We start from the raw sequence: 17074 nt of genomic DNA, 5'->3' as shown, positions 1-17074 counted from the left end.
TGGTTAGTCCTTACTTACCTTATTCTAGGACTCCCTAGTCTATAACTAATTAATCTAAGTAGAATTAGCCTAGTTCTGACTTAAATTAAACTCTGTCTGGGATACCGCCCCTCAATGTTTAGTTGAGATCTAATGTGTGTAAAGTGACGCGGGAGGGCAAACTATCATCTAATGACACACTTACCTGCTCCAAAAGTGGTCTGAGGCTGTCATTACTTTACAAGCGTTTAAGTGCAACTTTAGTAACAATGGTTTTGGGAAACAGCTCAGGGCCCAGTTTCCCAAAAGAATTTTAAGGCTAAGTTCATCGTTAGAACCATATGGTTCGAATGATGAACTTAGCCATAGAAGCCTTTGGGAAACCAGGCCCAGAGATATAACAATGCTCCTACGAAGGTTTTAACTATGAACATAGCCTTAAGATGCTTTTGGGAAACCGGGCCCAGATCTAATTTGATTATCAATAGAACAACTTCACCTGACTTCAGAATATCAGGAATCACTGATTCATTTGTAAGCCAAATTAAAAACTCTGGGAAAGTGGAGTTTCACTTTTCCACACTGACCATAAAACAGACTTTCCTGATGTGCACTTGTTTGGATAAGCATCTACACAATCCACCCCTTTTCATATAAAGTGGACATAATTTACAGATAAAGAAGCTCTCAAATGATAATCTGGACAACACCCTGTCGTTCTCCGCTAACATCAAGGCGGTGACCCGATCCTGTAGGTTCATGCTCTACAACATTCGGAGAGTACGACCCTGCCTTACACAGGAAGCGGCACAGGTCCTAATCCAGGCACTTGTCATCTCCCGTCTGGATTACTGCAACTCGCTGTTGGCTGGGCTCCCTGCCTGTGCCATTAAACCCCTACAACTCATCCAGAATGCCGCAGCCCGTCTGGTGTTCAACCTTCCCAAGTTCTCTCACGTCACCCCGCTCCTCTGCACACTCCACTGGCTTCCAGTTGAAGCTCGCATCTGCTACAAGACCATGGTGCTTGCCTACGGAGCTGTGAGGGGAACGGCACCTCCGTACCTTCAGGCTCTGATCAGTCCCTACACCCAAACGAGGGCTCTGCGTTCATCCACCTCTGGCCTGCTGGCTCCCCTACCTCTGCGGAAGCATAGTTCCCGCTCAGCCCAGTCAAAACTGTTCGCTGCTCTGGCACCCCAATGGTGGAACAACATTGTAAAGTGGTTATCCCACTGGCTATAAGGTGAATGCACCTATTTGTAAGTCGCTCTGGATAAGAGCGTCTGCTAAATGACGTAAATGTAAATGTAAATAATGCATCTCCCAAAAACAGAAATCACCCGAGACTATACAGTCCCTTTATTATAGACAAGTTCTACAATTACATTAGTTGGAGTAAATCAGAGATTACAGTACAGGTATGTCACAGTCCATATTTTCATGTATGTAGTATTCCAATAGAATTAGGATGCTAGAATGGACATTAACCTTCTTATGGTGGGACAAAGGTCAGCCATTTTGGTCAGGGAGTTGGTCAACCATGGTTTGCCAGTGCTGTGATAAAATATTGTGTAAAATAATTAATTTGAAGAATGTATCTGCACTGTATGTTTGTTAGCTAGCTAGCCAGCTTTAGAGGAATGATTCAATACATTTTTCAAATTAACTGCCAATTTGCCAACATTACATTCAAACAATGCTGTCAATCCACAGCCTGTCTGAAATCAGTTGATGATAGTACTTAGACAAGTTGTAAATGCAACAAGTACTGATATTGTATCATATAATAGCACAATGTTGACATTTATGGCCTGTTTATATATATTTTAGAGCAGGGCTCTCCAACCATGTTCCTGGAGAGCTACCGTCCAGTAGGGTTTCGCTCCAACCCTATTCTAGCGCACCAGATTAAAATAATTAGCTGGTTGATAAGCTGAATCATTTTAGTTACAACTGGGGTTGGAGCAAAAACCTACAGGAGGGTTGCTCTCCAGGAAGAGTTGGAGAGCCCTGTTTTAGAGGCTATTTATACAGAGCATTTGCATAAAACCCGTATAAACGGTATTTATAATTATATTACAATATTTTACAATGTCCAATATTAATACACAATTTCTGATATATCACATGCCTTACTTCTATTTTCCTGCATAAGTAAAATCAGGATTATGCCTCTACTGCCATCAATTCCAATAAGACTGGTTTGGATTTCTCCCTGACCAATATAGATGTGGTAAAGAGGTCAATGGAACGCAGACTGTCGGGGATAGAAGGACGGCGGATTGGCGCACATTCAACAAATCTGATCTAACAAAGTGGATATTCGTCAAATAAGTCATTGTTTATGTATTGTAACAGACCCACAATGTGGTTACTAAAGGCAGATTTGGATATAAATGTATGTGGCTGTTTTCGCTGCATAACATTTAGAAGTAGTCCCCTTTCAGGTTTAGAAGAAGTAACTGCTAAATCCTGTTCGTATTAGCTGGTAGCACCGCTAGCATAGAGAAATCGGTGGTGGTAGTCAGTCGTTGTTAACTGTAATGCAGTTATTGACGATGACATGAACATGTATTGGGGTTGACATCCATACAAGCATTATATATTTTTTTTTTACCTCAACATAGTGTGAAATACACATATAAACAGCTTCAATGTAGGCAAATGTTGCAGGGGGGCAATGAGAAGATCCGGGATCTTTCCCTACGACATCTTTCCCCCATGCATTTCCATTGTTTTGGTCGAGTTCCATTGACCTCGTTACCGGATCTATGGCTGCCATTTTCATCACATTCTGGCGTTTTGAGGGTTGTTTATGACATAGCCCCTCTAGTAATTTAATAGGATCTATGAGTATTCCTATGAGTTGGTACACAGGAATAACGTGTCTAAAACCTCCAGGAATCAACCCTCACCACCCCCAATAGCTACAATAGAGAGGGGTCAATGTCAATTTAGTTAGTGTGGAGGTCCTAAAACGTCTTGCCTGAGTACAAGGTCATCTTTGTACCTGTAAAAGGTCCTGAGATAAATTAGGGTGGGAGAAAGGGACAAGACTGTCACCGGGTATAAAAATGGCTTTTTTTGTTACATTTGGGGCTAGTGGGAGAAAATAGCTGATTACGGAGAGTGCCTTTCTTTAGTCACTCTCAAGAGGTTGGGCCACCATTGCAACAAGGTTAAGGGCTTAAAGAAAGGGAACGCACTATGGGGTGTTGACTCGGTGTATCTCAATGGTCTAAAGTGACATCTCTGCCCATTCAAAAGAGCATGATAGGTGAAAACGAAACAGTGGACGCCCAGAGAATTTATTGGTCTTCAACTATCCAGTTCTTTCACATTTCCCAGACAAAGGAGAAGTGATGAGGAGAGGAAGCCATTTTAGACTATTGAGATACACCCTTCCGGTGTGTATTTAGTAGCTACGGCCAAACAGGGTGTAGTACTGGGCGGCCTCCTTTCCGCTGACACACATCTGGCCCGGCTGCAGGGGCTTGAGGGGCTTGAAGGGGATACACAGGCTCTTTGCACCCATGGAGGGGGCACGGGCTCCAGATCCTGGTCCCTGGAGAGGGGGAGAGAGAGAGAGAGACAGGATAGGAGTTAGGGAGTTGACATTTATTCAGCGTCATTCTACATTTGGTAACACTTCACTAAGAGACGATAATGCATGTTGATGCGATTATAAAGCATGCATCACGGTCATTGAGTGATACTTGAGTGAGACGTACTTGGCAGTGGTCTTCTTGATCCAGTCTTCACACTCGATTCCTCCACAGAAGGGGATCTGGACAATCTGTGGTCATCCCCCAAAATGTATTAAAATAATAAAAAATTAACGGTCAGTGTGTTTGTATTACTTAAGCCAGCCAGCCAGAAGTGAAGACTTCATATCATTTTATTTTTTAGAAGTATTTTTTGGAAAGTGGGGCAGTCCCACTCCTGTCAGTTTTCTTTAGCTTTATTGAAGAGATAGTACAGTGTGAAATGTAGAAGATAGGGGAAGGGTGAGTCAAAGGGCAGTGGGACGGATACGAACCCATGCGGACTCTGGCTTACATGTGTGCCGGGGTGAGCGGCCGAAACTGCTGGACCACACAAGCCGACAGAGAAACAATGTAACTCACCCTGCCCTGGTCCAGGTCTTTCTGGAACTGTTCCATAGAGTCTGCTACCACCATGTGTTTGTTCAGGTCGTCTGATGCCCTGCGACACAGAAAAAGAGGAGATATTAGTCCAGGATTTGACAGGTCACACGGGTGTGTGTGGTGTACATTAGCCCCTGTGCAGTAGCTGAGAGAGACACAGAGAGAGACACAGAGAGAGAGAGAGAGAGAGAGAGAGAGAGAGAGAGAGAGAGAGAGAGAGAGAGAGAGAGAGAGAGAGAGAGAGAGAGAGAGAGAGAGAGAGAGAGAGAGAGAGAGAGAGAGAGAGAGAGAGAGAGAGAGAGAGAGAGAGAGAGAGAGAGAGAGAGAGAGAGAGAGAGAGAGAGAGAGAGAGAGAGAGCGCATGTGTGAAGCATGTGTATATGCTGCTAATTCTTATACCTTTTGTGTGTGGTGTACCTAGAGGTTGGCCTTGATTTCCTCCAGTGTGTGTCCACACACTTGTATGCGTACGGGAATGTACATGCATTCTACCTCTTGAAGAGGTTGGTATGGATGTCCTCCAGTAGCTGTGTGAGCCTCTTCTCGGTGTCGGCCTCGGGCAGGGTGATCTTCTCCCCTGTGTCTCTCCTCACGGCCACACACTGACACTGCTTCAGGTCCTTAGGACCCACCTCCAGACGAATGGGCACACCCTTAGAGAGAGGGATGGATGGAGAGAGGGGGTGAAGAGAGAGAGAGGGATGGATGGAGAGGGGGGAGGAAGAGAGAGAGGGAAAGAGAGAGGGGAGAGGGAAAGAGAGGAGAGAGGGGAAGAGAGAACAAGAGGGAACGAGGGGGAAAGAGAGAGGGAAAGAGCAAGAGAAAAAGAGAGAGATGGAAATAGAGTTAGAAGTTTCCCTTCGATTAGACACCTAATATTGGACTGACGAGAAGTTTATCCCTGAAATCAACTAATTGTCAGTAGAACAATGGGACATGAGGCCCATGGACTACAGGTTCATTGTGGCAGTCATTTCGGCCAGTACGGTCCATTGTAGAGGAAGCACTGAATTTGACAAGGCTGCAAACCCCTAAAATAATAATATTATACACCATTCAGCAAATGCTTTAAAGAGACATACAGTACAGTGAGTGCATACATTTTTTGTGTATGACCCCAGCGGGAATCAAACCCACGACCCTGGCGTGGCTAGAGCCACGCTCTTACAAACTGAGCCAAACATGGCCAGGTGTGGTGGTACATTTTACTTCAACTACCTCAACTAGCCGGTGCCCCCGCACATTGACTCTGCACCGGTACCCCCCTGTATATATAGCCTCCCTACTGTTATTTTATTTTACTTCTGCCCTTTCTATCTCAATACATTTTGTTGTTTTATTCTACTTTTTTTATTAAAAATAAATGCACTGTTGGTTAAGGGCGGTAAGTAAGCATTTCACTGTAATGTCTGCACCTGTTGTATTTGGCGCATGTGGCCAATAAAATTTGATTTGATTTGATTTGGTTTTACCTTGAGCTCCCAGTGGTTGAACTTCCAGCCGGGGGAGTAGTTTTCTCAGAGGTCTGCCTTGACCCGGATCTCTCCCCTCTGCAGCCGGGCCAGGTACTTGGAGCACTGGGCCAGGAGAGCCGCCTCCTCAGCCTCGGGCAGGGAGGCCGTGATACCACATGGGATGATGATCACCTGGGTGAGAAGAGGAGCAGGAGAAGATGCAGAGTTACAGTGAGGGAAAACATTTTTTGATCCCCTGCTGATTTTGTACGTTTGCCCACTGACAAAGAAATGATCAGTCTATAATTTTAATGGTAGGTTTATTGGAGCAGTGAGAGACAGAATAACAACAAAATAATCCAGAAAAACGCATGTCAAAAATGTTTGATTTGCATTTTAATGAGGGAAATAAGTATTTGACCACTCTGCAAAACATGACTTAGTAATCACAGAGGTCAGACGTTTCTTGTAGTTGGCCACCAGGTTTGCACACATCTCAGGAGGGATTTTGTCCCACTCCTCTTTGCAGATCTTCTCCAAGTCATTAAGGTTTCGAGGCTGACGTTTGGCAACTCGAACCTTCAGCTCCCTCCACAGATTTTCTATGGGATTAAGGTCTGGAGACTGGCTAGGCCACTCCAGGACCTTAATGTGCTTCTTCTTGAGCCACTCCTTTGTTGCCTTGGCCGTGTGTTTTGGGTTATTGTCATGCTGGAATACCCATCCACGACCCATTTTCAATGCCCTGGCTGAGGAAAGGAGGTTCTCATCCAAGATTTGACGGTACATGGCCCCGTCCATCGTCCCTTTGATGCGGTGAAGTTGTCCTGTCCCCTTAGCAGAAAAACACCCCCAAAGCATAATGTTTCCACCTCCATGTTTGACGGTGGGGATGGTGTTCTTGGGGTCATAGGCAGCATTCCTCCTCCTCCAAACACGGCGAGTTGAGTTGATGCCAAAGAGCTCGATTTTGGTCTCATCTGACCACAGCACTTTCACCCAGTTCTCCTCTGAATCATTCAGATGTTCATTGGCAAACTTCAGACGGCCCTGTATATGTGCTTTCTTGAGCAGGGGGACCTTGCGGGCGCTGCAGGATTTCAGTCCTTCATGGCGTAGTGTGTTACCAATTGTTTTCTTGGTGACTATGGTCCCAGCTGCCTTGAGATCATTGACAAGATCCTCCCGTGTAGTTCTGGGCTGATTCCTCACAGTTCTCATGATCATTGCAACTCCACAAGGTGAGATCTTGCATGGAGCCCCAGGCCGAGGGAGATTGACAGTTATGTTGTGTTTCTTCCATTTGCGAATAATCGCACCAACTGTTGTCACCTTCTCACCAAGCTGCTTGGCGATGGTCCTGTAGCCCATTCCAGCCTTGTGTAGGTCTACAATCTTGTCCCTGACATCCTTGGAGAGCTCTTTGGTCTTGGCCATGGTGGAGAGTTTGGAATCTGATTGATTGATTGCTTCTGTGGACAGGTGTCTTTTATACAGGTAACAAACTGAGATTAGGAGCACTCCCTTTAAGAGTGTGCTCCTAATCTCAGCTCATTACCTGTATAAAAGACACCTGGGAATCATGAAATCTTTCTGATTGAGAGGGGGTCAAATACTTATTTCCCTCATGAAAATGCAAATCAATTTATAACATTTTTGACATGCGTTTTTCTGGATTTTTTAGTTGTTATTCTGTCTCTCACTGTTCAAATAAACCTACCATTAAAATTATAGACTGATCATTTCTTTGTCAGTGGGCAAACGTACAAAATCAGCAGGGGATCAATTACTTTTTTCCCTCACTGTATATCATTTTGAATTGGCATTTCATTTACTATGTCATCTTGACTCATGCTAATAAAGGTTGTTTTAAAAATCTAAATTATTTACCTTTTGCCGTCATTGTAAATAAGACTTCCCTGGTAAAATAAAGATTTAATTCAAATTCAAATGAAAATGTACCTGGAGACATGCGACTTTGGGGGGCAGCACCAGGCCCATGTTGTCACCGTGGACCATGGTGAGCACGCCGATGGTGCGGGTGGTGATGCCCCACGAGTTCTGGTATGCCAGCTGCTTCTCACCTGGCTTCTTAGGGTCCTCGAACACAATGTCAAACATCCACGAGAAGTTCTGGCCCAGGTGGTGGGACGTGGCGCCCTGAGAGTAAGAGAAACATTTAGCTTGGTTGTTTGCTTATTGTTAAAAAGCAGACCTGGGTTAAAATACGGTTTTAAATCTTTCATACACACACACGTATACACACACGTATATACATATATATATACACACATAGATATATACACACATATACAGTTGAAGTCGGAAGTTTACATACACCTTAGCCAAATACATTTAAACTCAGTTTTTCACAATTCCTGACATTTAATCCTTGTAAAAATTCCCTGCCTTTGGTCAGTTAGGATCACCACTTTATTTTAAGAATGTGAAATGTCAGAATAATAATAGAGAGAATGATTTATTTCAGTTTTTATTTCTTTCATCACATTCCCAGTGGGTCAGAAGTTTACATACACTCAATTAGTATTTGGTAGCATTGCCTTTAAATTGTTTAACTTGGGTCAAACGTTTCAGGTAGCCTTCCACAAGCTTCCCACAATAACTTGGGTAAATTTTGGCCCATTCCTACTGACAGAGCTGGTGTAACTGAGTCAGGTTTGTAGGCCTCCTTGCTCGCACACACTTTTTCAGTTCTGCCCACAAATGTTCTATAGGATTAAGGTCAGTGCCTTGTGATGGCCACTCCAATACCTTGACTTTGTTGTCCTTAAGCCATTTTGCCACAACTTTGGAAGTATGCTTGGGGTCATTGTCCATTTGGAAGACCCATTTGCGACCAAGCTTTAACTTCCTGACTGATGTCTTGAGATGTTGCTTCAATATATCCACATCATTTTCCTTCCTCATGATGCCATCTATTTTGTGAAGTGCACCAGTCCCTCCTGCAGCAAAGCACCCCCACAGCATGATGCTGCCACCCCCGTGCTTCACGGTTGGGATGGTGTTCTTTGGCTTGCAAGCTGCCCCCTTTTTTCTACAAACATAATGACGGTCATTATGGCCAAACAGTTCTATTTTTGTTTCATCAGACCAGAGGACATTTCTCCAAAAACCCCAACAGCCATCGAAAAGGAATGTAAGGTCCATGAACTACAGGTTCAATGTGGCAGCCATTTTGGCCAATGCGGTCCATTGTAGAGGACAAACTGAATTTGACAAGACTTTCAAATACTTGAGAAATGCGCTTAATTCTACAGCTGCACCATCGAGAGCATCCTGACTGGTTGCGTCACCGCCTGGTATGGCCTTCGATCGCAAGGCACTAGAGGGTAGTGCGTACGGCCCAATACATCACTGGGGCCAAGCTTCCTGCCATCCAGGACCTCTATACCAGGCGGTGTGCTCTCTGCTACTGCACGGCAAGCGGTACCGGAGCGCCAAGTCTAGGTCCAAAAGGCTTCTTAACAGCTTCTACCCCCAAGCCATAAGACTCCTGAACAGCTAATCATGGCTACCCAGACTATTTGCATTGCCCCCCCACCCCAACCCCCTCTTTTACGCTGCTGCTACTCTGTTTATTATTTATGCATAGTCACTTTAACTCTACCCACATTTACATATTATCTCAATTACCTCAACTAATCGGTGCCCCCACACATTGACTCTGTACCGGTACCCCCTGTATATAGCCTCCCTACTGTTATTTTATTTTACTGCCGCTCTTTAATTATTTGCTATTTTTTACTAGTTTTTTACTTAACACTTTTTCTTTCTTAAAAACGGCATTGTTGGTTAAGTAAGCATTTCACTTTAAGGTCTACACCAGTTGTATTCGGCGCATGTGGCAAATAAAATTTGATTTGATTTTAATTCAGGTCTGATAGACTTAAGCACTTATGAAGGCTCCAGCTATTTTACATACTGCTTACATCTACTCACATTGAAACACCACTGACTCAATCCGGAATTTTCATGCCCACCAGATGCGTTCCGGCGGAAGTCATTAATTGTCAATGGAGCAGTCCACAATGCTACGTTGGGGCAGTGTTGCCAACTTAACGACTTTGTCGCTATATTTAGCGAGTTTTCAGACCCCTCTAGCGACACATTTTCAAAAAAGCGACTTGTGACAAATCTAGCGACTTTTTCTAGTGTTATTGGAGACTTTTGGAGACTCTGACGTGAAAGCACGTACCGTTCTTACTGTTCTCAACGAGCAGCGGGTGCTGCCGCGGTTGCTGACGTGGGCCCCACCCCCGTCCCAAAGCATTCACAAGCGGCCCAGTCCTCGCACAGCAGTCCCTCCCAGCTGCAGTCAGAGCAGGAGATGTTCACCCCTCCGTGTCCAGACTGCAAATGAATCACGCATGCGGGAAGCCGCCGCTGGCTGTTCCCGCCCTGGCTTACATTCAGGGCGGGATGTAAATTTAGGGTGTTTTTTACTCACTTTTTGTCTCTCCCACGACGTCATTCCTCTTTCCTACAGCGTCCATGACAATTACATGCACATGGCCAATTATGCAAAGTAGGTGATGATGTCATTTAGCGACATTTAGGACAGCCAATAGCTACTTTCCTTACAGAGGAGTTGGCAACACTGCGTTGGGGATGTCACACTAGGCTGCGGTGCGTTCTGTGTACCACATGCGTTCAATATTTTTAACTTGTGCGTTGCTTTACCGTGTGGTGGTACAAACGGATGTACACATACTCCAACTAGCTAGCTTTTAGCTAGTTGAAAAGCGAAGCACATGTGCGTCAAGTACGGAAAATGCAGCTAAGACATTCGGAAAAACAAAAAGCATATGCATCTGGTGGGCGTCGGAGGGCTCAGACACAACAATAGGTCGTTATTGATATTCGTTGGCAGAGTACTTAGCACCTCTGAACGTAATTTGCGAACCGAGAGTGCTCACCGATTTTACATGTAGAATCGAGTAGAAAATTGTCAGTCAGACGTCTACAGCGGGTTGTCCCTAAAAAAAAAACACGCTTTACGATCAGCAGACCAACATTAGATCCACATTCAGTGTGATGTGTGCGAGCCTTAAGAGTACCTGGATGGCTCTGCCACTGGCAGAGATGAAGGCCTCCACCGTGGTGGTGTAGTCACCTCCGGCAAACTTCTCCTTCTCAGTCTTCCTGCCCTTTACCACGGGGATGGCCATCAGCTCCTCGTATACCCGCGCGTACAGGTCCAGGATCTGTAACACCTGGACACACGCACAGGGGGAGGGACAAGAGGAGTCAGTATTTATTACAGACTACCATGTACAGAAGGCATGTAACGGGAGAATAATTCAGAAACTGGGATGTACTAGCTACCCTAACATTACGTTTTCACTGAAATCATCCATCGACTAAATCAATCTCTGTGCAAATGGACAATAATTGTATCGTATTAGGCCTAATTAACCCTTCACTAAACTCCGCCTTCGAACAGCGATTGTCCAATCAGAGCTTAGCAACCATAACCAACCACTCGGACCACGGACACTTTTCGCAAAGAATCCTCACGGCTTCTATGGGCTCTAACGGAGAGAAGTGTAGGTTGTGGATAAAGCTTTGTGGACAACTTTATTCAGTAGAACACAAGCAAGATAACGAATGACGCATATGTTTTCTCCAAGGTAAGCAAGTAAGTTAACCTTTTGCATAATGTGTGATATCGCAATTTATTTCTAATTGAAAAAAGAAACTGGCTAGATAAAGTTAGCAACAACGTTAACATTACACAACTAAGATAAACATTGCTAACTTAGCTAGCTACCTCTTTAACAACGATAGCTAGCTAGCTTTGTTAGGCTACCTGTTTCACAAATCTTTAGCTGGCTAATTTCGTTCAGCACTTTGTTGACGGGAAGCCAAGTCTTCAGTACCAAAATTCCGCTCCTGTACTGTAATATGAGGTTTTACCAAACCTATCCTACACTACCAAATATCAACAGACACTAAGGGGCAAGTTGATCCTATATATGGAGGCTTTGTACATAAATTATACACAACTTACATAACTCATACATAACTTAGTGTAATCACAAGTACAATGTAGGCAACAGATGTCTGATTTACATATCATTTGATTCAGAAGACCTCTGAAACAATATAACCCTCACACTGAATGAATAACACTACATGTATCATCACATGCATCTACAGATTAAGATCTGATGTGCAACAGAGCTCTACAGTGCGACCATTTTACCCGCATATGCGCCTAAATATTTTGCTGTGCGCTTAGACAAATTAAGGATTCTAGCTTTAATATCTCACATTTTTCATTGTGCTCCTAAATGTTTGTGTGCACCTAAATTTTTTTACTTAAGTGTACACATGCTCCTTGTAAAAATAAGGTCAGCGTAGAGCCCTGCAAGATGCAGCTTCCACTAACACCACAGGAGATACTGCAACCAAATCACCAGAGGATACCGGAGATGATAGCTCAACAGAGGACACCGGGGTACTATTTTAATTATCTGCACAGGGCCGGCAAGAAATGCAAAAAAAAATAAGCAGTCCAGCTGGCTTTTCATACTATCCCACGTTTATGCATTAAAGTGGACACACTCTAGGTGAAAGTCATTTTTACACATGACAAATAAATCACACCACGGCATCCCTGTGATTCCCATTTGTCCCATAATATGGTAGTGGTACTAACGAATAGGTTTGTGAGCGTAGGTACCATCAGCTCTTTGACAGAGGTATTTACAACCCGTAAAGTTGTCTTAGTCTGGGCACTCTATTTCCAGAAGCCCGTGGCTTGGGTTCTCATTACTCTAGACTTTCCTGTCAGGAGATGTGCCTAAATGGGGGGGGGGGGGGGGGGGAGTTGACAACAAAGCCACATGGGAACACTTTGTGCCCAGTGACTTCGGTGTACAGTGCTGCTGCAACCGGCTCAAGCTCCAGGACTCTCTCGTCATCGCCTTGGTCTGCACTGTCTTCTTCCTCTGCATGCTGGTGGCAAGACTGTCAGTCTGCTACCCTGGAGCACAACCTCTTACAAGAGGATGAAGTAAGTCGCTGGGAGCGGACGCGATGGCAGGTGTTGTTGCTCTGCCGTCTTGTCTCTTTTTCCAGTGCCTCTGCTTCAGACTGGGAGATCATCGTTGTAATGTCTCATTTTCATTCAGAACTGTAGAGAAACAGCTTGGTTGTTGGCGGCAGAGGAAATGCTGGGAAATCATCGGTAGGGTTGGAGGAGGATGGTGGTGGCACTGTTCTCCAATAGTGGGAGCTGCAAAAGAACGGGAAAGAACAGCTTTTACAAAGCACCAACGTCTTGTTTAATTCATGTAAGGAAGGAATTTTAATTTTAATCATTTGGTGTATTTTGTGTTTCCAGAGTGCATAGAAGAGCATCCCCAGTTGGAAGAAGAACAGGAGGAAGGGATGAGCTTAAAGATTCAACTCGCTCAAGAGGAAGAGGAAATGGACTTGTTAAAGAAAAAATAACAGCAGTGTCCCCCCAACTACTTCCAATACTGCGCTGGGTTTACTTATGGTCCGTTTAATAACTTGTGCAATTGTTTTACATTACAAAATCATAAAAACAGCCCCACAGAGACAACTATCCCCTTGACATACAAGAGAGTAGATTGGGAGATTTAACAGATGCCCCTGCATCAGCAGTTTCTGCTTGTGCTGAGGAAACTCAATTTTGACCTGAAAGATCTGGCTTTCAGATTTCATATGGACTTACAAAGTGTTAGCACTTTATTCAATGGACTTTATGTAGGACAGGCTATGTCAGTTGTCTGTATTGCCTCACAGGGACAACATCACAGAAAACATGCCAGATAACTACAGGAGATATTTTCCAACAACCTTTGCAATACTAATTTAGATTGCACAGAGTTAAAGATGGAGAAACCAAGCTCACTGCTACTGCAAAGTAGGCTTGGGCGTAGATATACCAGGGTATTTGGAAATAACCATGGGATGGTTTTTCAATACCGTCAATACTGTTGAAACTATTTAGTTGAAGTTTTTTTTTATAGATTTGAATATTTGTAGATACTTAAGTAAATATCTGCAGTGAACAGTGCAATGTGGAAACATTTGATGACATCTGTTTATGCATACCCTACAGGTTCTGCTGCTAACCATAGATTTGTGCCAATACAGTAAGTACCTGCCCATGTCTAAAACATGGGTTTCTTTGATATGTAGCTAACAATGAAAGATAATGGACTTGCAGTAACCTGTGGAGCTAGCATAGAACGGTATGTTTTTTGAGGCGAGGGCGTTGGTTGTTGACATTAGCATAACAGCTAGCTACAGCTGATTGTACACAATATAGTATGAGTTTGGTTTCAAATGATTGTGAGACCTACCCTGCAGTGCAGGAACAATGTTGCTCCTTTGTCATCGGTCTCTGCCTCGATGGTCAGCTAGTGGGGTTTCTCCCTCTTACACCGATAGACTTTGCCTCTATGCTAGTCCTCCTGCTTGTTGTGTTGAGCTCCTGCGTTATTTTTATTTTGTGAATATAGCCTTCAAAAGGCATATTGAAGACCCCTTTGTTTGCTCCCATCTGATATAAGTGATGGGTGTCTCCAAAAGTTACTTAGTACCTCATTTGGGAGTTCCCTTAGTGTTATTACGATGCGCTTCTCCATGATCGCGGGAAGATAAAAGGTAAAGCTTGTCAGAATTAGCAACAGTAACCAAGGTGTAGTACTAATTTATCCCCAGAATCCATGGAAAAGAGATGCAGGGCCCATGGACTACAGGTTCACTATGGCAGCCATTTTGGCCAGTGCTGTCCATTGTCGAGGAAACACTGAATTTGACAAGACTGCAAACTTTCAAATACTTGAGCTGCGCCTAAATCCAACTTACACAAAAACACAAACATTAAGTATTGTTTGAATGCACTCCCCCAGATATGAGAAGTCCTATTTTTTTTTTACTCAACATTCATGAGAGAAAAGTAAGAACTGGTCTCATGGACGGTTAATAATAAATTGGCCTTGTTACCTCTTCGGCGGCCTCCTCTTTGGTGGCGAAAGCCGTGTGTCCCTCCTGCCACAGGAACTCTCTGGTCCTCAGGAAGGGTTGGGGGTGCTTGAACTCCCACCTCTGGGGGTGAGAGGGAGAAAGCAAGCGAGATATTAGTGAAGGAGAAATAGTAAAAATCACGATACATTCTGAAAAGTTAGAAAAGGTTGGTGACCACTGCAGTCAAAAAGCAAGCAGAGGTCTACCGCTCATATTATTATATATTTTTTAAAACATGACTTTAACATTAACCTAATACAAACAGTTCTGTAGGAAGGAGGTTTGGGCAGTAGGCCTAATACATTATCAAAGCATATTGGCTATATGCCTGGCCTGCTAATATAGTTATTCTCAGACCATATTATATTTCAAAACTCGAGCTTTGATAACAAAATCAGTTGGTGTAGCACTTGCGAGGCACTGCGGAGCATGAATTGAAATAATTTGCTTTTTTATTTTACTGGACTGATGGTACCTGTAACTGTGAACTCTGGGGGAAGAAAACAAGGTCAAATCATGACATCAGTGATCTTCAGGTCGGAAAGTCGGAGCTCTAGAAAGATGCCCCAGTTTCCGACTTGGAATTCAAAACGATTTTTGTGGGCGTGCTCAGTCCTCTTTTTTTTTCCAGTAGTCCACAATCATCTCCTTTGTCTTGGTCACGTTGAGGGAGAGGTTGTTATCCAGGCACCACACGGCCAGGTCTCTGACCTCCTCCCTATAGGCTGTCTCATCGTTGTCGGTGATCAGGCCTACCACTGTTGTGTCGTCGGCCAACTTAATGATGGTGTTGGAATCGTGCCTGGCCAGGCAGTCATGGGTGAACAGGGAGTACAGGAGGGGACTGAGCACGCACCCCTGAGGGGCCCCCGTGTTGAGGATCAGTGTGGCAGATGTGTTGTTACCTACCCTTACCACCTGGGGGCGGCCCGTCAGGAAGTCCAGGATCCAGTTGCAGAGGGAGGTGTTTTGTCCCAGGATCCTTAGCTTAGTGATGAGCTTAGAGGGCACTATGGTGTTGAATGCTGAACTGTAGTCAATGAATAGCATTCTCAGGTAGGTGTTCCTCTTGTCCAGGTGGGAAAGGGCAGTGTGGAGTGCAATAGAGATTGCATCATCTGGGGCGGTATGCAAATTGGAGTGGGTCTAGGGTTTCTGGGATAATGGTGTTGATGTGAGCCAAGACCAGCCTTTCAAAGCACTTCATGGCTACAGACATCAGTGCTACGGGTCGGTGGTCATTTAGGCAGGTTATCTTAGTGTCCTTGGGCACGGGGACTATGGTGGTCTGCTTGAAACATGTTGGTATTACAGACTCAGTCAGGGACATGTTGAAAATGTCAGTGAAGACACTTGCCAGTTGGTCAGCACATGCTCGGATTACACGTCCTGGTAATCCGTCTGGCCCTGCGGCCTTGTGAATGTTGACCTGCTAAAAAGTCTTACTCACAGTGGCTACGGAGAGCGTGATCACATAGTCATCTGGAACAGCTGGTGTTCTCATGCATGCTTCAGTGTTGCTTGCCTCAAAGCGAGCATAGAAGTGGTTTAGCTCGTCTGGAAGTCTTGTGTCACTGGGCAGCTCACGGCTGTGCTTCCCTTTGTAGTCTGTAATAGTTTTCAAGCCCTGCCACATCCGACGAGCGTCAGAGCCGGTGTAGTACGATTCAATCTTAGTCCTGTACTGACTCTTTGCCTGTTTGATGGTTCGTCGGAGGGCATAGTGGGATTTCTTATAAGCGTCCGGGTTAGAGCGGCAGCTCTATCCTTTAGCTCAGTGTGGATGTTGCCTGTAATCACTGTGGGGACGACGTCATCGATGCACTTATTGATGAAGCCAGTGACTGATGTGATGTACTCCTCAATGCTATCTGAAGAATCCCGGAACATGTTCCAGTCTGTGCTAGCAAAACAGTCCTGTTTATAAGCAGGAATCAGGAGGATAGAGTTATGGTCAGATTTGCCAAATGGAGGGCGAGGGAGAGCTTTGTATGCGTCTCTGTGTGTGGAGTAAAGGTGGTCTAGAGTTTTTTTTCCTCTGGTTGCACATTTAACATGCTGGTAGAAATTAGGTAGAACTGATTTAAATTTCCCTGCATTAAAGTCCCCGGCCACTAGGAGCGCTGCCTCTGGATGAGCTTTTTCCTGTTCACTTATGGCCTTATAAAGCTCATTCAGTGCAATCTTAATGCCAGCATTGGTTTGTGGTGGTACATTGACAGCTATGAAAAATATAATAATAATAATAATAATATGCCATTTAGCAGACACTTTTATCCAAAGCGACTTACAGTCATGCGTGCATACATTTTTGTGTATGGGTGGTCCCGGGGATCGAACCCACTACCTTGGCGTTACAAGCGCCGTGCTCTACCAGCTAAGCTACAGAGAACCACTATAGATGAAAACTCTCTTGGTAAATAGTGTGGTCTACAGCTTATCATAAGATACTCTACCTCAGGC

General features: G+C 44.4%; 1 protein-coding gene across 1 annotated transcript in view; it reads right to left on the bottom strand.

The window, feature by feature from the left end:
* Positions 1 to 3397: 3397 nt before the first annotated feature.
* The window catches only part of LOC311145689 (bifunctional glutamate/proline--tRNA ligase-like), a gene marked incomplete at its 3' end in the record, with an annotated part of 40322 nt that continues 26645 nt past the window's right edge, over positions 3398 to 17074 (bottom strand). The window contains 10 exon segments of the mRNA XM_084181949.1: positions 3398 to 3528; positions 3531 to 3547; positions 3714 to 3778; positions 4110 to 4188; positions 4623 to 4783; positions 5603 to 5647; positions 5651 to 5776; positions 7547 to 7744; positions 10663 to 10818; positions 14591 to 14692. Of these exon segments, the coding sequence (XP_084038075.1) occupies positions 3398 to 3528; positions 3531 to 3547; positions 3714 to 3778; positions 4110 to 4188; positions 4623 to 4783; positions 5603 to 5647; positions 5651 to 5776; positions 7547 to 7744; positions 10663 to 10818; positions 14591 to 14692 (1080 nt within the window).

This window comes from Coregonus lavaretus, assembly GCF_964263955.1.
Source record: "Coregonus lavaretus genome assembly, chromosome: 18".
NCBI classification, from domain to species: Eukaryota; Metazoa; Chordata; class Actinopteri; order Salmoniformes; family Salmonidae; genus Coregonus; species Coregonus lavaretus.
This window is presented reverse-complemented; position numbering and strand designations above follow the sequence as displayed.